The following is a 23,432-nucleotide window of genomic DNA, read 5'->3' on the forward strand; positions in this document are numbered from 1 at the left end:
GCTCAAGGAGGACAGACAAGTTCTCCCACAATACAATGAGAATGAATTCATAGAGCAGTGCAGCTTAGTGTAGTGCTAAGAACCATGTGATAGCCCATTGAAAGACCAGCTCAGCACTCTGGTTAAAGTACATTAGTGTGGACGCAGCTACATGGGTCTAACATGGGTAGGAGTTTGCAGTGGTGAAGCTCCACCCAAGTTAGCCAAACCTGGGTAATCCCTGAAGTGAAAACATACCCTACGTTTTTCCTTTCATTTTTTTGTTTATGGATCGGGTGCTGGCTTTGCAGCACAATGAGAATGCATTGCTTCTGAAGTGAAGGAACCAAAACCCCATCGGTGCCTCAAATTTCAAAAGAGACAGCACTGATATTTAACTTGGTTTATTTTGAAATACCCTAAAAAGTTAAACTCTAAAGGTGGGATTTTGAAAAGCACTCAGTGTTGGCCTAACTTTTCTCCCACCAAAGTCAATGAAAGCAAAGTTGAACAAGGATCAAGCCTTTTAAAACTCCACCCTAGAACCAATAAGCTCCTATTTTCAACAATTAAGATAACTTAAGGTCAGAAGTACTGAGACAGATTTGATATGAACTAAAATGAACAAGAAAAAAAAAATGTGCCCCAACATTCAACCACCATTCCTGTAAAGGGGAATTAAAGCTCTCGGATCTTCTAAGCTACGTGTTGGATGCTAAAGCAAATGCTAATCATATAGTTTAAATAAACTCAATTCAATGACTTAAATCATGCAGAGCAAAAGATTAAAGATAATCCTTTGGCTAAAGGAACACTATACCTAACGTTGGTCCTGGACAGGCTCCAGCTTCCCCAACTAGTACATGAGAATCACAAGGGAAAAAAGCTTGGTTTTCATTACAGTAGATTTACAGGAGATTCAGAATATATACTTAATGCAGTAGAAGCAATTAAGAGACATCTGTCAACCACGACTTGTTCAAAATATAGGGACCGATTGTAATCTCAGATAGCACTAAGTGATAAGTATATGATGAATATTGGCAAACGCTGAACTTTAATGATGATGTCTTTAAGAAAGGTCACTTTTCTGACAACGTACAGGTCCCTTGTTTAAAGTACCACTCCCCAAGATGCACATTTTTATTTCTTCCTTCTACTCACTAGAAGACCAGCTGTCTATCCATGGGTATGGGGAGAGAGGTTTTTGCCATAGGAGCAACTTGCACTTCTGAAATTAGTTCAGAGTCAGCACAGACAAAAAGAAAAGCATCTGTTTCCAAGAGAGTTATTTGCTGCACTGATTAACAGCAACCTACTCCTTGCAACCTCTTGATCTAAAACCTCAAACCACATCATTAATAACCACACATATTTGTAATAATTCTCCCAAAATGTTATAAATTGGACTGTTTTTGTAAGTTATGATGGCTGATCTCCAAGGGCTGTCTGTATACTGTAGTTAAGGGAGGAACTGATGGATTTGGAGTCCCTTTCCAAAAAGTCAAGAGTATTAATTACACAATTGCAAACCGTACAAACATTCATTTTTGTACAGATGGCAGACAGGGCTGTATTATATTGCTGTCTTAACATGAACTGAAAATATTTTTCCTGTGTTTTCCTGCAAAACTCACAAGGCAGTTGTTTGCAATGTCGTATTGAAACAGGTGGTACGTCCGAGGAAAATTGGATTTTTGCCTCTGAAAATCCCAGTCTGTTACCTATCATTTAGAGTCCTCCAAATTAACTTCTTGCTACGTCTTAAACAGATGAGATACCACTTCTAATCTTTGTGTTAAAAATGGTATTTTTGACAGAAAATAAACAGTGGACTGGAATCAAATGAACCTTCTTTACCCACAGAATGAAGGGAAAAGTGAGCCAAACCTTGCACCCAGATAACTGTTCTCTGATTAGAGTGAGAGGTCTCTAGGAGGTAGGGTTATACTTACCGCTGTCACAACTATTGGCTTTGGGTCAGAAAGAGGTCCATGTCAGAGTCTTCATTCAAATACAAGAGGAGTTTTCTTCAATGGAAACTGTTTTTTGTCCTCTGGGATTTGATTTACAGTCAGGTTGATGAGGCACATTGCTTATGTATATAAGGCAAGACCAACTGGTTGCCACTGCTCCCTGCCAATCAATCCTGCCACATCATTACTGTACTCTACTTAGGAAAAAACAAGGACAAAGTTTCATGTTGACTTTTTCATAGCTAATTCCTTGTTCTGCGAGAAATGCTACTTGATCTGGGACAGCATCTTTAAAGAAAGAGATGGACTGCATTCCACCGGAGACTGCGAATATTCATGCAAGGATATGTTAAAACCTGCTCCTGCAGATCCATTCCCCCTCCATATAGATTCAAAAATCCAGAGATTAATTTAAATCAAATTGGAAGATGGAGATGGACAAAGTTATTTCTGAAGGGATTTCTGTGTAGAAAATGTCCTCCTGCAGAAACCAAGCTTTGAGAAAGGACTTGTAAATTGGACATGACCTTTGTACAATTGTTTGGAACAAATGTTCTCCTTAAATTTCTTGATTAGAGAAATATCAGTTGCATGGCCAAATTACACCTTATCTTTTTCGTGATAATGGAGAAAATAATTCTCAGACTGGAAAGGAAATCAGCTACACAGAATCAGCTGAATCTTAGGATCCTCTAACTTATGGTGATTTAGGACACATTTTGTGCTTCAACTTTGATGACACTAAATGCAGTGTTAGGCAGGAGACTGCGGTTATTGAAATATGGCATGACTTCAAGTTATTCCAGGTTGGTCTTCTTGGTGGAGTCCAGTATTTTCCCACTGTCTGAAAACAGGCTTGGCAAATGCAAATAGTTCTCCTCTGTGTTTGTTTCTCATGTCTAAAGAAAAAGCCTCAATTTATTTTCAAAGCATGTGTACTAGGATAGTGCCTACAACAAAGCCTGCCCTTCATCTTTATGATGTAGGGAAGATACAGTCTAACTCCTCTCTCTCCCTGACCCCACCTCCTCCCTAGAGAGAAGATGAGCATTTGGAGTCAAGCTTATCATTTGGAAGGGAATATTCCAAAATGGGATTTGAACAGTAATCGTTCAGAATCAAGAGGACCATAAAAGGAAGAACAGTATCATTTTCAGGAAAGTGGATGTACTGTAGTAATGTATTTCCCATCCTGTTTGCACACAGGACACAAAAGCAGGACTTGAGTTTTGGAAAGAAAATAAACATTCTCCATACAACTATTAAAAAAAAACTAATCAAAAGGTTCTCAATTTGGGAGAGTTTTTTGAGTCCATCTTTTACTTCGAAAAAGAAAACACCGTATTTTACATTTAAAGCGCACCACTCATCTTGAAGGAGAATAACTCTACTTTGTCTTAAATGTTGCCAACTAGAGACATAAATCACTAGGAGCTCCAGTTTAGATTTCCTGAAGCAGCTTCATTTGACTTGCGAGAAGCACATGCAGGACTATTCATGGTTTGGGCTTCCACATAAGGGGAAGACAGAAGCTGAAACAATGATGGTGAAAGCACTCCTAAATTAATTGCCCTGAAAATGCTCATCTTGATCTGAAGTGTATTACTTGCATTAGCAGTGCTACATCCTAGATTCAGTCAGTTGTCTATTCAGTCACTTTTCAGGGTGGAGGAGAGGGGCAGATTTTCAGTGTTCCTACCTCAGTCCCAAAGAGTAGGGAGAATTAAATTAGTAAAAAATAAAATGGATCCTCCAGTACTGGAAGTCGATGAGGACTTTTAGTCCTTCAGGTATAATTTAACTACTGAATGGACAAGATCTTATTGCATTTTCTGTACTGAATTGATTAGATATAGACCACTAGCAAAGAGATAATTAACAGAGGGAAGTATGAAAGACTAGTAGCCTCAGATACAGTTGACTGCCGGTACATGAGGGAGGTGAGAGAGAAAAGACAATGATAGTTGATTTGTCTTCTCCAAATAGCAAGAGAAAATGATGCACAATAAACAGATAATGATGTATACAGAAAAAGAGGGATAAATGTGGCACTGCACAAAGTTAAGTCATTTATAATCAAATCTAAGTTGTTAGACACTTATTGTCCAGCTGAAAAACAAATAAATAGTAGCAAGATAGTCAACACGATCTGTGGGTTGTTTTTTTTAAAAAAAAAACATTAAAACTGTTAGGAAGTGTACATTCAGGTTACCCTACAATGGCAGGACTAACTTTTCCAGTGAAGCCTGGACTGATATACAATAAGCTAAGTATTAAAAAAGGGACTTTTCAAATATTGTTTGGTCTTTTATCTGTAAGCACATTTTAAAAAGCCAGAAATAAGCCCATCCAGGGCTTCCCTTCTAATTCTAGTAAATGCAAGTTAAAGTTAAATGTAGCTCATCTTTCTATATCCACACAGGGCTACTATAGCAACAGACTTATTCTCTTCTCCAGAAACATATCTAGCTCCCTCTTCCAATTTATGCACACCACTTAAACTTCATGTTTTATTTTCAAAGATCCTATTAAGCTAAGGTATTTTGCCTGAAATACTTATAAAACTAGTCCCATCTTCAGCTTCAGACCATGACTACTTGCTTTCTAACTAGTTACTGTCACAAACCATTTTTATCCATTGATCCATCCATTTCTTTTTGAGACTGCATACATTTGTACAAGACCTGTTCTTTTTTCGAAGACCCCCTACATAAGCCAAATAAGAATAATCCTTTTATTTACTTATGACTACTCAATGTATAAACATAAACCTCTCCCTCATATAAACACACACCAAAACAGTGAGGCACTTTCCTCTGAAGATGTTAACATTCATACATGTGATGTAAGTTTGTCCCTCTTACACTAACAGACTGTCTTAAGCCTACTAACACTCATTCAACCGACATGGAAAGAAGTCTAAAGCTACTTCTACATAGTCCCACAATTTGGACTATGGCACATACCAGCATGCTGCGCTGTAACTCCCCCATGTGGATGATGCTGTTTGGGTTAATGTAGTCCTCTGACTAGGTACCTTTTAGTTAGCACCTGCAGCTTCCACACAAGGGAGTTCCAGTACAGCATGCTAGCAGATGCTGCATTTCACACCCTCCAAGTCTTACCTGCAGAGTCATAGACAAATCCTAAGTTGGTGTAACTTACACCTTCGTACATTGTCTTCTGGCTCCTTCTGTGTAACTTACACCAACTTTGTTTCTCTTACAAATCAGAAGAGAAGGTATAAGTAGATATAAAACAGTCTGAGGGTAAGGGAGTCTAATTCATGCTGCCTTACATATCATTTCTGCACTTGGTCCACTTAATTTTCCAAACACTATAATCACAATTTTTTAAACAAAGTTTAACTTTGTGTTACTTGATCTCACCACAGTTTGTATCCTGCATTTCAACTTCAGAGGCCCACATAAAGCAGTTTCATTCATTAACTTAATTTCCTTATTGCCTTTGCAGAAATAAATGTGAAGACTTTACCCTTAAAGACAGCGAAAGACACCATTAACTAATAGTGTACTTTGGCATTAGTCAGTCAGTCAGTCAGTCAAAAAAAGTCTGCTTTTTTGTTCCACCTCAAACAATAGGCAATAAGCTAATCACTCACATATGCCACTTAATTTTGCTCTCAAAGCAACTTTTATTACACTCAGTGCACCAGCAATAAGTAGCAAGTTCTTTAATGTGACGACTTTCAGCATGGGCGTGGGACTCACCCCTCCAGCCTTCAGCAACTTTTTTCTGAATTCTTCGGTTGGGTTGTTGAATGTGAGCTTTTCGCAGCGGAGGTGGTTTACAGGTGGGTGGCCTTCAAGGTGCAGGAATAAGTCATAGTCAAAGCGGACTTTCTTCGGTTCTTCCTGAGGGTTGAAAATAACCAAATAGAAAAATCTACCACCACAAATAATTAGCTTGAAAACAAGTGCTACGTAAAAGAATTACATAAAGAAGGTGTTAATTAAAATGAATGTTAGGACATTTGTACTGTTCTTTTATATTAAAACTAGTGGCATAAAGCTTGCAGCAACAGTTAATATTTATGTAAGATCCTCTGTAGTAACCTGGAGTGGATTCTTCTTCATAAGCAGTAAAAAAAAAAAAAAAAAAAAATTAACAGGAATAAAACTGTGACAGCCTACATACTCCTGTGTATGGTCTCTGCTCATTTTGTTCCTTGTCACTACTGATGTGACCTCATCACCCAGGATCCAGACTAATCAACTAGATTTCCAAACATTCCACCACAAAATAAATAAAATATCTTGCTCTTGCTACTGTAGTAAGGAATGATATGTTCAGGTAGTAATGACATATAGCTTTTTCCCATGTTCCCTGTACCAATATAGGGAGTAAAAGGGGGGTAAAGTCACACATGACATGGAATCACCAATGCTTTATCACTTGGAAAGCTCCTCCACCAAAAAGGTTACTAATATCAATGACTAGACTCCAATTTGTAATACCAGGACAAGGAATCAATTAAGCATGTTATAGATTTACAACTATCCTTGTATATTTCTCTCCTGGAAGCCCCAAATGCGCAATTGCTCCACAAGAGCAAGTCTTAAGAGAAGACAACAATGGACATCACTCAACTCGCTATGCCTGCCAGTTGTACAACACAAGTTGCCAAACAATGGTCACATAAGACAGAGTACTACTAAGAGAAATATAAGCAGTCAGATTTATAAGAGAGTCCTTAGCTCTCTCAAGTATAACACAGTTTCAGCATACATCCAGCATGTCTTTTTGATCATAAGCTACTCAGAGGGAGTGCTGTATTTGGGTCTCGTTCGGTGGCAAGCACACTTCGGGTGCTTAAATCATATTGAAAAAGTATTTACTTTTGACTCCTCAGGATTCCAAGGATGTGGACAGCAGGAAGCTTGAAAATCTTAATTACAGTAAAAAAAATATTCAAAACAAAGATTTTAAACAAAGTCAGGTTAAGTCCTCAAAGCTGCTTTATCTCTGAACTTGAAGCAGTGACCCAGGAAAAGGAACTGGGATAAGCAGCCTGCAGTAGCTTGTTTTTGAAGACAGACAGAGGAGAGCAGTCCCCTTTAGATGAACCAGTAGCTTGACTGACCATATTGAAATGTACCATTGATGAAGACAGAGAGGCTAATGTATGGTTTCCTGGGAAAAATTATGTAAATTATTCCCCAAACTATTTGGACAGAGCCAAACCATTCCCCTGGCCATTCAGTTGGTACCTGCAGGTGTGCTATATAAGCCCAAATTGAAGAAGTGAACAAACTGGAGTCTTCAAAGAATTTTGCTGAACATTTGATGACCAAAGCTTGTCACTTCAAAGCAGAAATTTACTGTAAGAAGCATCCCTAAAAGCCACAGCCATTATTTAATGGCAGCCCTGACAGGAGGGTAGAATACACTGAAACTCATTTTAACTCCTCTAGTTGGCTCATATACCCTTTTTAAAAATGAAAGTTCATTTTTCAATGTAGTTAAACCTTGGATCTAAAAGCACTTTTTAAGGGACTACTGTACATTTCTCAATTGCTGTTTACTGCACCCTCATTGCAGCTGAATATGCCATACGCTTCTCTGCATTCCTGCGATTCCTTAAAGCTTTGAATATGTTTTCTGTCAGAGGGAAGAGCATATTGGATTTTCTACCAATTCCTTTTTAGTCTCAGGAACAGGAATACTGTAATTCTTAGAGTCCAAGGTCCAGAGCAGATGGCTTCCTGCACCCCTTTCTTGTCTACATATACCTTGGACACCTTCGGAATCAGAAATGGAAAAGTTGTCTACCTTGAATAAGTGATGATCATCTGTCTCCTCTTCCTCCTCCAATCTATCCCCTCTTTCTCTGTACTGGAATCCCTGTGAAGCAGCTTGGGGGAGGAAGAGTAGCTGAGCCAGGAGAAGGTAATATTTTGGATGAAGAGACCTTCACGAATTAGAGCTGGCCCTATTTTTGTGTCTTTTTCCCTTTGTGTGCTATTGACCCCAGGAAGGGTTTTGATGCTGCATCTGTGCGAAGAACTGGCTGACCCACAATCCAACTGCTGCTTCTTGATTTCCATGGCACCAAAACGGGGGTGAGGGACGTTTGCAAATTCCCAATTCCAAATGTTGCTTGAGAGTGAGGTGAGTTGTAATCATTGGAGCCTTGTCCTTGATTTCAGTACATGCCACAATTCCTGCTGGAGAGCTCCTATGACTTGAAGGCCTCCATATTCAGCAAAGGCAGCCAAAAGTCTGGGTGGAAAACAAAAAAAGAAATGTCGGGCGGGAAGCCTCTGTAGAGATGCTTCAATGAATCACTGTCTTCTGACTTTGAGTCCCCGGTTTTGGGCTGAACTCTGAACGGATGGGGCTTAAAGACCCAGAAAATGAACTGCTTTTCTATAATAAAGTCAGATATCCTGGAATGAACCAAGCTGCTCCCTAAAGGAGACAAATGCACCACAAATGCACCAAAAAGCCAGTTAATTCACTAAATCAATTCTATTTCTTTCTCTACTATCAGGTGAGGCAAAGTAAGCCCTACACTCCACAGATTGATACAGGGAACATTGCAAATCTTATCATTCAACACCTACTATTCAAAAGCAACAGCCTAAAAGATACCTGAGCAAATCCTAAAATAGGATGAGCAGAAAAAATCACGTACTGTAACTTTGCAGAACTTTCCGTGGAAAAGAACAGAACATTGTAGTGCCTACTTAAAAGCATTGCACTTATCTAAACCACATTTTAAGTGAGCAGGTTTCAATGAATACTTTGGCTACACAAGGGTTTTTTTAGTGCACTAGTCTTATTTAAAATTCTAAAAACATAGAGATGTACCCAAAATATATAAATGTGTGTTTCTGTTTCAAGCCAGTATGTCAAACTACATTTTGGTGAATTTGGTATTACAAGATAAGCTACAAATACTGTTTGTGTGTTTCATTTACAACAGCAGCTCCACCAAACCACATTGAACGGTCATACGTATGCAACTTGAAATACTGTGATACTTTACACTAAATTCAAGAAGCTATGGAACTTTGATTCTTCCTCTCCATTCCAACCCCCCCCCACCCCCAATCCTATTCTTTTTTATCTGAAAAGTTATTAGTTATAGGGTCCCTTTCATGTATTTAATTAAAATCTTAATGTTAACTACCTTAAATACCTTCAGAAAACAACGTATCTATCTGAAATTATACTGGGAGAAACCACAATACTGAAATCTTTGTGGAATGGCAAAAACTCTATTTTTAACTGTGCCCCCTGGTAATGTTGAGTTCAAAAGTATCAATATTCCCATTACACTAAAAAAATTTTCCAGAGGGGATATGGTATAAAAAGGTTCCCTTTGAAAGACCAAAAAGTAAACTAATGACACAAATTGGCAATATTAATTAGAACAATGGGACCATTGTAAAAAAAAGCATCAAAATCGGCTTCTTTTTTTAAGCTCAAATACCATTTTAAAAACTTCCTAAAAAACCGGTCAATTTCTGACAAAGGCTAGTTATCCTTCTCAGTTTTTCTCAGGTAATCCTAATTTCACAGAGCAGTCTGCACAAATCACTGTGCTAACCCTATTCTGTCATTCAAATTAGCCATAATTTTTAGAGCTTGTAGTAAGTTTTTATGATGGTATTTAACAAGTTTTTTGTGATTTGTGAATCAAATAATTTGCATGTTAATTTTTTTTTGCAGAAAGTGAAACAGTATCAGATTACATACCTTGTTTTTGAAGTAAACCTCAATTGGCAAAATGAAACCAGCATACCCAGATTCTTCAACTTTGTAAGGTGGATCTTTACACACTGAAACAAAAAAAGAAGAAGAAGATCTGTTTAATAACAAGGGTCATTAGTAGTTTACAGACAATGGCAAAATTAGAATGAGCATTTCATTTAGACATGTAGGTACAGAGTTGGTCACAGTTTTCTTTTGTTTTTTATTTCCCTCTGCTGAGTTCAGGGCACATAAGAATTGATTGTTTTTTGTATTTAAATCAGATTTTTTATTTTGTAATGTAAATTATAATAGGTTATTTCTAAAAAGAAAAATGTATTTAAAATTAAAACTGAATTCAATTCAAAATATGTTAAGGCCTAAACATATTGTCACCTCTTAAAACATTTAACGAAAAATAAATATGTTGAATCCATGAGCCTCTTATCAAAAACTTCAAGTTAAAGTTTGCTTTTCTATATAAAGAAAGAGTTAGTAAGTTTTGAGATCAAGTTTTATAAATATGGCACAATAGGTCATGAACTGTGTTAAGGGCTTGATACAATGGAGGACCCAAAGGCTGTGCTTCTGGGTGTAAGAGACTGGCAAAGGCATCAAAGGCATCGGGATCCAGCCTCTGATTCCAGGATACACTATCATGTATCTCACCAGAGTCATCCACTGAGCCCATCAGGGTGGTCTCAGACTCCTATTTTATAGCTTTTCCCTACATGAGCTCTGATTAGCTCAGTTCTCAAATTATGAATATGACTCCATCCACCATGCAAAATTATTCTCCAGCTCATGGAAAAACATTGAAATTTATGTATCCAAAACATTTAAGATTGTTTTGATTACTAAAAATATATGTTATATACTGTTTATGTTTAACTAAATTCCAATTATCATCCTAATATAGTTTGACACAAATCATGAGCAAAATATTAATTATCTAGTAAATAAGCAGTATATCATTCACCATTTTTCTAAAACATTTAGATGTACAGTTAATAAGTATCTAAATATATTAAGCTCTATAATTGCTTTAAAATAGCTATATTGACAAATGAGAATGCACCTTTCTTTAAAAAATAAGTGAAGTACAAATGGAAAGTTGATTAAAACAGTTTATTTAAATCATTAATTAAATTGCCTTGATTTAAATCAATCCACCATGGTGGAGTTTGTGAAACATCCTTTCAAAGACGATAGAGCGACTCTCTCTGATAATTTGTGTATTACTGTATCCCAGTTAAACCAAAATCTGCCACATGCTGAAAAGCCATGGTATTCTGGCACACAGTAGGCTTTGGTAGTCTCAGGAATGGTGAATTATGTTACGGTATTAGAGCAGTACATACAAACTGTACACTGTAGGGTGAGGACTTCTATAAAAGGATAGGATTTACAACGCCAGTATACCGAGATAACATTTCCCCCTATATTGTCGATGTAGTACATGTACTTTTAGTTGTGTGCAACTCCAGCAGCTTTAGACATGAGCCTTGGGACCAAAACTCTCAAGTCAAGTCAAACTCTAGCCCTGACCTTTTCAAAAAGGTCAGGAGATTCAGAACCCAGCCCTCTTCTTCCCCCTGTTTAGCTGTGCTAAAGCATTACAGAGTAAATGACATGATACAAGATCACACTAAGCTGAGAGAGCTAGGGAAACCTTAACTCTTCAGAGGTGTTAAGCTAGTTCCTTAATATTACTTCAATGTTTGTACAAGCTAATGTCCTGTGTGCTATCATCTCAGTGACATGATAGGAGATTGCCAAAACCTCTGTGGATGACTGGTGGAACTAATGTGAACTCATGACTTCTCTGGACCATCTGGTCTTGTTATATCAGTGTTAGCTGACAGATTGAAACTGTGTATAGTAATTCCCCAGATAAGTTAGTATCTGCTGCACTATAAGAGCTCATTTGGTATTGCTAGGAGGTTGCATTGTAAAAGGTATGTTATATGAAGTGAATAACCTTATATACCAGGGTGGCCAAACTTACTGACTTTCCACATGACAATCTTCAGAAGTTTGAGAGCCAGGGCATTCCTGCTCGGGCTTGAGGCTTCAGCCCCATGAGAGGTACCTTCCAGGGCTCAGGGCTTCAACTCTGCTCCTGTTGAAACCCCGAGCCCTGGTAGGTGTGCCCTGCAGGGCAGAAGCCCCGAGAAACTCCTCGCTGGGCAGAAGCCCCTACTCCACCACAAGGCAGAGGTCCCGAACTCCCCCGACCCAGTCTGGTAGGTGGAGAATGAGGGGGAAGAGGGAGCTCTGCGGGCCACACTTTAATGGTAAAAGAGCCACATGTGGCTCATAAGCCATAGTTTATAACAGACCCTGCTATATATGTGAAAAGGAAACATTTTTACCACAGATGCTGTATGTACTACTAATAAAAACCAACAACAGTGCACAGTGCACTTTACAGACATATCAGAGAGAGACAAGTTGCCTGCCCCAAATTAATTACAATCCATAGAGACAAGGTAATACCATACATTTAAGGTGCTAGCAGGTATTCAGGTGCTACAGAACCTGCCATAACTCTCCAGCAGCCACAGTGAGTGTGGCTGCTACTACATGCTAAAGTGAGTATAGTAGGTGTGTTCCCCCCGCTGCGGCCAGGCAAGCTTTGTGCCGAGGGGGATAGGGCCATAGTTCCTCCTTCTGGCCCTCCCCTTTGGGATGGCTATAGCGCTGTTAGCCCTGTGCAGCCCTTGGACCAGACTTTGTGCAGAAGCGAGGAAGATTCTGTGCACCACCACTTTCCCATGGTGACAGGCTGCTGCACTGACATGTAGTTTACATCACATATATCAAGGATGTAGGAAAGGGTGGCAGGAGAAGCAGCATGAACACACTCTAATGTTTCGTATGTGCTATGTTAGTTACATGTTCTTTTTTCCCCCTCCAATCATTATTTAAAATGTCTTTCCATTTTCTTGGCAGGAAAGAGGAGAAATTACAGCTCATGAAAGTCTCTTGAAAGAAGTGCATTTTAAGAAGGGGTTTGAAGGAGAGGGTTAAGTAAGCCCTGGTCTACACTAGGAGTTGAGGTCAAATTTAGCAGCATTAAATCGATTTAACCCGTCCACACGACGAAGCCCTTTTTTTCGACTTAAAGGGCTCTTAAAATCGATTTCCTTACTCCACCCCCGACAAGGGGATTAGCGCTGAAATCAGCCTTGCTGGGTCGAATTTGGGGTACTGTGGACACAATTAGAAGGTATTGGCCTCTGTGAGCTATCCCAGAGTGCTCCACTGTGACCACTCTGGACAGCACTCTCAACTCAGATGCACTGGCCAGGTAGACAGAAAAAGGCCCGCGAACTTTTGAATCTCATTTCCTGTTTGGCCAGCGTGGGAAAGCGGCGAGCCACGCGCTGGGGGGGGAGGCAAAATGCAACCTTGGAACGAAAGCACATGTGCTATGTATGTAATGTTAACAGCAAGGTTTACCGTGAAAGAGTGTACCCATTGTTCTAGAAAATGTGTCTTTTTAAATACCACTGTCCCTTTTTTTTTCTCCACCAGCTGCATGTGTTTCAAGGATCACAGTATCTTCTCCTTCCCAGAGGCTAGCGAAGATTAGAAGGCGAAAAAAAACGCACTCGCGATGAAATGTTCTCTGAGCTCATGCTGTCCTCCCACACTGACAGAGCACAGACGAATGCGTGGAGGCAGACAATGTTAGAGTGCAGGAAAGCACAAAATGACTGGGAGGAGAGGTGGCGGGCTGAAGAGAGGGCTGAAGCTAAAAGGTGGCGGCAGCGTGATGAGAGGAGACAGGATTCAATGCTGAGGCTGCTGGAGGATCAAACTAATATGCTCCAGCGTATGGTTGAGCTGCAGGAAAGGCAGCTGGACCACAGACCGCTGCTACAGCCCCTGTGTAACCAACCTTCCTCCTCCCCAAGTTCCATAGCCTCCTCACCCAGAAGCCCAAGAACGCGGTGGGGGGGCCCTCTGGCCACCCAGCCACTCCACCCCAGAGGATTGCCCAAGCAACAGAAGGCTGGCATTCAGTAAGTTTTAAAGTGCTGTGTGGACTTGTCCTTCCCTCCTCCACCACCCCCCTGGTGCTTCTCTCCTCCACCACCCCTCCTGGGCTACCTTGGTAGTTATCCCCCTATTTGTGTGATGAATTAATAAAGAATGCATGAATGTGAAGCAACAATGACTTTATTCCCTCTGCAAGTGGTGATCAAAGGGAGAAGGGGAGGGTGGTTAGCTTACAGGGAAGTAGAGTGAACCAAGGGGCGGGGGGGTTTCATCAAGGAGAAACTCGGGGGGGAGGGGGTTAGTGGGCTGGCTTTCAGCACCCCCACTATTAAAAATGTTCCAGCGCCACTGGGTTTGACTTGTAATACTCTAATGAGCTTTGACCATGCAGTCGTGGAGAAAGAAGACTGAAAACCATTTACAAGAAGAGGGAGAGGTTAAGCAGTAAGATTTACCCAAATGGAAATGATGCAATATAGAAACATTTCATGTATGAGAATAGATTGGCTGGCACTGAAGTCTCAAGCTCCCATTAAGTGAAATGCACGGAGGTCTCATTTCTCATATATGCCATGTCAGCTTCTTCTTGTGCAGTTAAGTGGTCCAGGAAATACCTTCAGTATAAATATTTTCCTCTTTCTTCCCCTCTGGTATTTATTTTCTTAGATTTACAAAGCAGTTAGCAGTCCTGAAAGGGAAGATACTTATCTTACTGTAACTGGAGTTCTTCGAGATCTGTTGTCCCTATCTGTATTCCAATGTGAGTGTGCATGTGCTCCACACACCTGATACTGGAATGATCTTGCAAGCTGTGTCCATTGGTCCATGCCTGCACCTCTGCTCTCCTCCTGCTCGGCACCAAGGATATAAGGGAGGAGCAGACCAATCACCTCTTCGGTTCCCCCTCTACCACAAATCTTGCCAAGATCTGAAGCAAGGGAGGAGGAGGGCAGGTAGTGGAATATAGATAGGGACCACACACTTCAACAAACTCCATTGGCAATAAGGTAAGTAACTTCCCATTCTTTTTCGATTGCTAGTCCCTTTGCATAGGTTCTGGAACTAAGAGTGCTGCTGCGCCCCCTGGCTTGAAATGGATTCCATCGTATGGAGTGTTTACAGTTTTGTTCAATGGCTCTCAGCACCCGCCCTACACAAATTTGCCAGCACCCCTGTCCCTATGTATATTCCACTGTGACTGACAGACAAGCGGCACTCAGAGGGGAGGGGGTTGCAAGGATGCAGATGGTATAGCTATTTGTTGAACTACTGCCCCAAAGAGCAGTGGAGGAGTCCTGGACCAAGGCTAATGTCTCAAAAATGTGTGGATGGAATTCCACGTAGCTGCCCTGCAACTGTTAAGAAAGAATACCTAATGCCAGTAAGGCCACTTCTGTCCTTACCCCATATGAGGGAGGAAGCTGTGTGAATTGATGGAGTAAGATACAGCCAGATATCCACTTAGAGACACTCTGAGATGGGACAGCTTGACTTTAGACTCATTCTACTCTGGCAACGAACAATCCAAATGCCTGTTTGATCAGTTTTGTTCTTTATAGGTAAAATGCCAATGCTCATCGCACATTGAAGGAATGAAGTCTTCTCTCCTCGCTAGAGCCATGGGTCTTCGGAAAAAAAATACAAGTAAGTGAACTGACTGGTTTATATGAAATTCCACAGCTACTTTAGGAATAAATTTTCGGTGTAGTTGTAGAGATATTTGTCCTTATGAAATATTGTGTACGGTAGATCAGCCTTTAGGGCCCCAAGTTCACCTACTCTTCTGGCTGAGGTGATGGCAATGAGGAAGGCAACGTTCAAGGACAGGCGGAAGTTCCAGAAGATTTACATGCATTCTGGTCTCTTGGGGCATTCAAGGGCTTGTCTTGAATCATCATGTGATTGTCTATGTGGGCTCCCCGGACGAGCAGGGAGGCATCCGTAATTACTGCCTTGTCGAGTGTGGGAGGTGGAACACCTACACAGACTAATCCAAGATATTTCCACCAAATTAGTGAGGCACCATTCTGGTGGGAACTGTCACCGTTCATGCTCAGACATGCCAAACCCATGGGAAAAAAAACCACAGAAATTGGGCTTGTTTTTGGCTTAATTGGCTTGTGAGTTGCTTGTTGGCTAGTTTTTGGCTTGTAGCAGCTTGTTACTATTTTTTTTAAAATCAGCTCCCGGCAAGCAGGGGCAAAGGGGGACAAGCAGGGGAAGGAGAGGGAGAGAGTAAGGGGTGCACAGCGGGCCCACCACAATCCCAGACTGCACGCCAGGGGAAATCTAGTCACATAGAGTTTTGGGGTTCTTAGGGATTGGCTTGTTTTGGCCTTGTTTTGAAATGGGATTAGCTTGATTTTTGACTTATTGTGAAAGTCGGGGTGCTTATTTACCATGTGAAAGTTGGCAACTGTGTTCATGTTGGGTTTACTTGGTACATAGGAATTGGTGTATCAGATTGCATATGGCATGAAATCTGTCGATCAGGCGATAAGCCCTCACCCTGACTGAGTCTAGAGTAGCTCCTATAAATTCGATAGTTTGTCTTGGGGTGAAGATAGACTTTTCCATATTCACACAGACTCCTAGGTATGATAGAAGATGAAGCAGGGACATGGTTAATGCAAGGGCTTCTAAACATAGCCTGCCAACAAGAAACCAATTGCCTAAATATCTGAAGAAAGTGGAGCTGCTCCATTTGAACTTTCCTGCTGCTACTAGAAACTCTTTGGTGAAGATCAAAGTACAATTACTAGACCAAATGGAAGTACTGATAGTGGCCGCGGACCACCATAAACCTGAGGAATTTTCAATGGGGAGGGTGAATGTCCATGTGAAACTGCACATCTTTCATATCGAGAGCTGTGAACTTTCTTTTCTAGGGATAGTATTAGCAATGCCAGTGTAACCACAGGAATTTTAGTTTGTGAATAAAAACAAGTCATCACAGGCCAAAAATGGGTCTCCACCCTTCCTTCTTTTGGGGAACTAGGAAATATTTCAAATAGAACCCTTTTCCCTTCATGCTGAATAGGCACCCACTCTCACTCCCCAGTGGAGGAGAGATTCTACCTCCTGGAGGAGACTCTCCTTGTGAGAATGGCCTCTGAATGGTGACTGGGATGGGGTTTTTGAAGGAGATAGGGAGAGAAACTCAATGGGATAGCCAGTATGGATGATATCCAGCATGCACTTGTTTGTTGTTATTTCTCTTCAGTTGTGGGAAAAGAGTGCTAAATGGCCACCAGAGTACAGATGTTTGGGTGGAAATAGCATTAACAGTGTTTCACAACTACTGAGTATCCAATCCAAAGTGCCTCTTTCCTAGAGAATCAGATTGGGTTTACGTGGAAGGTTAAGGTATTTTGACTTTTGTACCCTCTGTCTTTTGCGAAGCAGTTCATAGGATTGCTGATGGTAAAATGGTTGAGGCATAGGCCTTGGTTTGAAGGCATGTTTGTGGTATTTCCTCTTAGGGGCTGGTGTATATGTAGTCAGAGAGCAGAGTCTTTTATTGAGAGCAAAGACTCAGTCTTTTCATTGAAAAGGTTGGTCTTGTCAAAGAGCAAGTCCCGCTATGGTGTTCTGGACCTCGCTGGGAAACTCCTAAAGAATGTGGCCATGATTCCCAGTGCATGACAATGGCCACTGAGCTCAATGTAGTATGTAATGACCTCAGATTGCAGTGAAGTTCTGGGCACCAGCTTGCCTTCATCAATAAAGGCCTGAAATTAAGCCTTGTCCTGCTGAGGTAATTTATCCTTAAAAATCTAGGAATTTTAAATAATTTAGATAAAACTAACAAATTGTGAAATATTTACAGGTTTGAAGATAAGAAGGCTGAAGAGAAAGGAGAATCTCCGGACACTGGAGGTTCCAACTCAGGCTATGCTGTGATAAACAGGAACTGAAGAGGAGGTTTGCCAGCCCAGCCCTTTTGCACGTTTGGTACAGAGCATGAGGAGAACAGGCTCACAGGAGCAGACCAACAGACACTGTTTTCAAGAATTCTCCAGGGTCAGGCACATGGATTGTATGAATCTCTATAGTGGAACACACAGAGGGGCAGGTGCTTGAAGAAGAATAGTAACTTGTCAACATTTCATGTTACAGCTCTGAAAACAAAATCTGCTACACTTACAGGTTTCATTGAAACTTAGGGTGTTGGGTTTACAAACACACATTCCATCACAAGATGTTATTTCTGTCTCTCTCCAACCTGGAGGATTGACGTTAAAGTCAAGGAGAATTATACTGGGGAAGGAAGAGGGCTGGAGAGTGCGCGAGCTGTTGAACAAAGGAACAGAGCAAGGAAAGTTGCATGACTCTACACGTACAGGGACAGTAGTGTTGCAAGTGAGCTCCTTGAAAGCCACCCTATTTCCCGCCCTGCTCCTGTGGAAGCTATTAATATAGCTGCTGGCAGGAGCAGATCCTGTATACAGGCTCAGCCAGCAGTCTGTGGGCACAAGCTTCTCATTTTGTTTTTCAGAGTTTGTTTCCCACAGTACTCAGCTCTCCTGCAAGTGCACATGCAGTTTAGCCTGATCAATCCTCAAACCGTACCTAGAACATTCTGGAGAGTGGGAGAATGGGAATGTGGAATTATCTGGGAATGGCAGGAACTTGGAAAGCCACCAAAAACAAGAATGACCAAAAAAGAAAAACAAAACAGAAAAGAAAAGCTCCAAAGGAAAACAAATAGACATAACATGACAGGAAAGAACAATTAGCAAATACAGACCAAAAGCGCAAACACAGTGGAAAGTTTGTGGAGGTCTGGCATGAGTGGACATGGGACAGGGGGAAAACCACTGTATTGTGGCATAATTATATTCTTTAAAAACAACAACAACAACAACAACTTCTGCAGGATATTAGAGCAGTGCAGTCATTTAAAAAAACAGGAAACTGTTTCTATGACGAAATTAACACTGCTAAACAGCACATTATCTCATTTATTTTCTGGCATATATTTAAAGTATAGAGATTAACATATCCAGGTATATTATAAGCTATCCAGTTAATAAAAAAACAAGGAAAACTATACATGTGCAATATGTGAAATAGACCCAACCAATATAGGGCCCTGTTGTGCTATGGGCTGTACGAAGAACTAGTGGGAGTCCATAAACTAAAGAATTTATAATCTAGATTTGAGAAGTTTGGGAACCTTGATCTAAGGATTATATATTTAAAATAAAATAAAATAAAATAAAATAAAAAACACCAAGGGGGAAAAGGACCAGGGAAATAAGAGGCTGGAGAGCTAGATAGAGGATCCTGGTGGAAAGGCAGCAGTTAGAAGAATTCAGATTGCTGCCTTAGCCTGTTTTGAGAAGTGTGCATCTGTACACATATGCAGTGCCTCTAGACTGAATTACATACTTTATGAGTTAAAATTTTCCATTACACGTATTCAATAGGAAATATTCAAAAGTCACCCTGAGCTTTATTCAATCAAGTGAGATCAAATGCAAAGTTTTTCAAGCATAAAGCACATACTCCTAGTTGAGAACTAGTTACATGTTCTTATCGTAACCCAATCCAAACAACAAGTGCCTACAATCTCATTTGGAATGTAAGAAAATAACAACTTGTACAACTTTTCCTTAAACCAGAAAAGGAACTAAGGGCTTTTCCTCAAATTTAATGCACACAAGTTCACCTATGAGCACATAACAGGCCTAGAATTTTCAGCCCCAAAGAGGAATTCTTTGAGAAGATATCAGCAAATGAAGTCAGGGATTGTTATAACAGTAACTGCCCTGAAATCTTTACTGTGGTGTAATTAATTATGCTAAATACATTGATCACCATTAAAAAGTCAACATCCATCCAAAGAGTGATATCTGAAATATTTCATTCTTCTCTGTACTTACCATAGGAAATCACTCAGGTATCTCAGTTACTACTATATTGCAAATGTGGGATAACAGATTTTTTTTTAAATTGTGACTGTCTTATTACATGAAAGCACAACTCAAAGCATGATAACTCTACTGAATTTTGGAAGAGTTAAAAAAAAATCAGAAATTTTGTGTTGACTATGCTGGAGAAGCTGGTCCTGAACAGCTTCTCTATCTGCACCTATCAGCATTGTAGTTTACTATTGGTAAATGTTCTTGTAATGCTCTTCAAAGCGAAAGAAAATATAGCTCCTGCCAATCAATGCAACATTTTTCCAGTACATTGCAGTAATAAAATTATAGTCAACTTGTAAATGAATAAATATCTGCTGGCACTTCTACAGCACTTTCCATTTGTAGAAATCTAAGAACTTTTACAAAAGTAAATGTCATAATACTCATTTTATAGATAAGGAAACTAAGGAACAAAGAGGCTTAGGATTTTGAAGCCCATTTCCAATAGGACTTGAGTGCCTAACTCCCTGAAGTACCTTTGAAAACCTCAATATAATGACTTTCCCAAGGTCACACAGCAAGTCAAGACTGCGACTCCTTAAAAAAAAAGGGGGGGGGGGAGGGGAAATGGGTTCTGGCCCTCTACCACTGGGTCCTATTCCTCAGGACCAATGGGCCTCCTATTGCTTATATAAATGTGTTCGGTTTTACTTCTTGGATTTTTCTCCTTCTCTCCTTCAAAACCTGAAAGCCACTGGACTTTTGCTTGTGTTCATACACATTCTTATACACTGCATAGGACATTAACCTAAACCTGAGAAACTGACTGGAATCAACTAAGAACCTACAGCTGTTAACATAGTTGGTTAGCAGTGACTGTTAAAAAGTCATGAAGTATAAAGACTGATAATGGAGCCTTTGGAGAGAGAGACAAAGGAAATAAAAACAAAGCAGTTTTGAGTTAGCACAGCATGTAGCTACCACTTGTAACCATTAATTTTCTAGTTCTAACGTGAGATTAATTTTACTTCAGTCATTTCACACTTCTCACACACACACAGACACACACACACACGCACACCCTCTACCTTACAGACTTTGCCATTCAAAGAAACACCATATGCATTCTGAATACTAGAAAATGAGCTGTTGAACTGCGGCTAAAAAAACCACCAGTGTTCTTATGAATACACATTCCTCTGTCATGAATACACAAAAGATACAAAATAAGTTTCAGAGTAAGTATTAATACTAATTAGTGCTCCAAAATAATGTTGAATGGATTTAGTATCCAGGATAGTCTCTATTACCGTTGACTTTAATCCACTGCAGACACAGACAGAATTGTTTCCAGACTGTAGTGTCCTATGTCTTGAGAGTTCACAGAAGCAGCCCTACACCCACTAAGAGATACATACATCCTCAACAAGTATCTCGAAAGATCTGTGTGATGTAAGCCTCCTGTCCATACTCTTGGAGAGTCAAAAGGCTAACCAAAAAGTTTCTTTCCTCACTGGTGTCCAACAACATTCCGCTTACTTGTGAACAGTATTGTTTTCCTTACTCCCCTTATCATTCTAAATTGTATAGTAAAGTCTTGCGTAGCTTGGTCTTCACTAGGGTAACAAGACTCCTATTACACAGGAAAATTTCAAGTTAGGGGAGAAAATGAAAAAAAAAACACAGAAGAGTATTTTACAGCTACATGAACATAACTGATTTGAGAAAAAAATAACTGCAATAGACGGTGCTGAAAAGAAAGGCAGTGGTTCTCTTGGAAAAGATGGTTAAAAAAAGGCTAATTCCTGGAATGCACACAACATGCACTCACTCTCCCTCATGATGGCTCAGTACACTTTACAGGCTTCATGGATGTGAGCTTGGGAGGGGTGCATCACTCACAAATGGTGAAGTCACTTTTGAGTTATGGAAGTCATCCTAGACAAATGCTAATAAAACCTGGATAAGCCATGCCATCATGTATTCGGTGACTCCTACATATTCTGCAAAAAAAAAAAAAAAAGTTTTAGAATTGTTTTAGAGAAACACTTTTCTTATACGGACACAGATCTTCCTAACACTTCATGTAATCCAGGTATTTTGGTTACCGATTAACCCTTCTCCATTTGCTATCTGCATTAAAGGAAACTCCACCAGCAAGAGCTGGGATTCACTCCAAAGGGAAAGTCAGCTGTGTACATGTGTCCTATCCCCCCTCCTTTGCCATGAGAGCTCCGCTCCAAGCTTCAAATGGTGCTCCACTGCAGCTCCTTGGCCGTGCTACTCTGTAACCGACCCTGCTACTTTGGCTTTGGGACCCTTGGTGAAGTAAATATGTTCTACTGCTTGTATTGCTATATTTTGACCCAGGTGTACCTTCTGCCATTGAGGAAAACTTTATACATTCCCCATGCTCTACCAACTCTTTTCCTGTAGGTACTGTGCTTCCTCAAATGGAAATTTATTTACATGTTGCTTTTAAACAACCTGAAGAAAATTCAGTTATGCCAAACATTCTTTCATACAAAAATACTATGACAATATCATCACAGCTCTGATTACAGTGTTTATTAGTTAAATGTTGTTACAAGACCCACAGAGGAAGCAGTAAACAATTACACACTACATTTAAAACCAAATTTATAATTTCAAATGAAAAATGGTGTTAATTTTTCATAGTTAAGCATACAGTAGTCAGGAAATGCCAATTTAAAACTCACACGTTTAAAGCTTAGTTCTGTTTTCTTGTGTATACAGATTGCAGTCAATCTTGAATTACGCAATCATACCTATTTCTCAACTACAATGGCAATTTTCCTACATCCTTAGTGTCACATCTAGTAGCTTGTAACATTTTCATTGTTTTGTACATAAACCAATGTTCAATATATCTTTATTGATTTGGCATTTTATAGAGCAAATTTTCTGTAAGCTAGTTATGGGTTTTAATGATTGTCAGCACCCATGTGTTATACAGCCTCTGTTACAGGCAATTTAGAAGATGAGGAGGGAAACCACAAAGTTAACATAGCTGTGAACTTAGATGGCCTATAAACGCCAATTTTAATAGAGTTAATTTTCAGTATTGCTCTATATGGCACACACACTAATATCTATGTTTTGTAAGTAGTTTTACTGAGTATTTTCATGTACTTCCACAGACTTTCTGGCATGCCCAAATAATTACTCAGTACTACAAGATGGGTATCTAAGGTTGTAGGGAAATTGTGTGATATTGTATGTATTTTAATGCATATGTATAAAAGGGGAAAAGTTAATATTGCAAGGGCAACCTTAACTCTGGCATTTTCTTCCGTCCAGAGTTTAACCCTGCAATCTTAGTTAGGCTATACCTTCACCAAAGAATAGTTCTCATATGTTAACTATCCTGCTATAAAAATATAGTGGAAAAAAGTGAGAACAAGCGTTTGCATGGCAATTTTGTAGCTGGCATTGCAAGGTATTTACGTGCCAGATGTGCTAAACATTCATATGCTCCTTCATGCTTCAACCACCATTCCAGGGGACATGCGTCCATGCTGATGACTGTTTCTGCTCGATAACAAACGAAAGCAGTGCGGACCGATGCAAGTTCATTTTCATTATCTGAGTCAGATGCCACCAGCAGAAGGTTGTTTTTTTTGTTGTTGTTTTTGTTTTGGTAGTTAGGGTTCTGTAGTTTCTGCATCGGAGTGATGCTCTTTTAAGATTTCTGAAAGCATGCTCCACAGCCTGTCCCTCTCAGATTTTGGAAGGTATTTCAGATTCTTAAACTTTGGGTCGAGTGCTGTAGCTATCTTTAGAAATCTTACACTGGTACCTTCTTTGAGTTTTGTCAAATCTGCAGTGAAAGTGTTCTTAAAATGATCAACATGTGCTG

General features: G+C 39.9%; 1 protein-coding gene across 4 annotated transcripts in view; it reads right to left on the reverse strand.

Moving 5' to 3' along the window:
- MLLT3 (MLLT3 super elongation complex subunit) overlaps positions 1-23,432 on the reverse strand; it is a 218,090-nt gene that overhangs the window by 80,376 nt on the left and 114,282 nt on the right. For all 4 annotated transcript variants that reach the window (XM_007061680.4, XM_043546319.1, XM_027824159.3 and 1 more), the window contains exons 3-4: positions 9,681-9,763; positions 5,687-5,830 (exon numbers count right to left, since the gene is read on the reverse strand). In XM_007061680.4, the coding sequence (XP_007061742.1) occupies positions 5,687-5,830; positions 9,681-9,763 (227 nt within the window). The remainder of the gene's footprint in view (positions 1-5,686; positions 5,831-9,680; positions 9,764-23,432) is intronic.

The sequence above is a fragment of the Chelonia mydas genome, chromosome 5 (genome assembly GCF_015237465.2).
Source record: "Chelonia mydas isolate rCheMyd1 chromosome 5, rCheMyd1.pri.v2, whole genome shotgun sequence".
NCBI classification, from domain to species: domain Eukaryota; kingdom Metazoa; phylum Chordata; order Testudines; family Cheloniidae; genus Chelonia; species Chelonia mydas.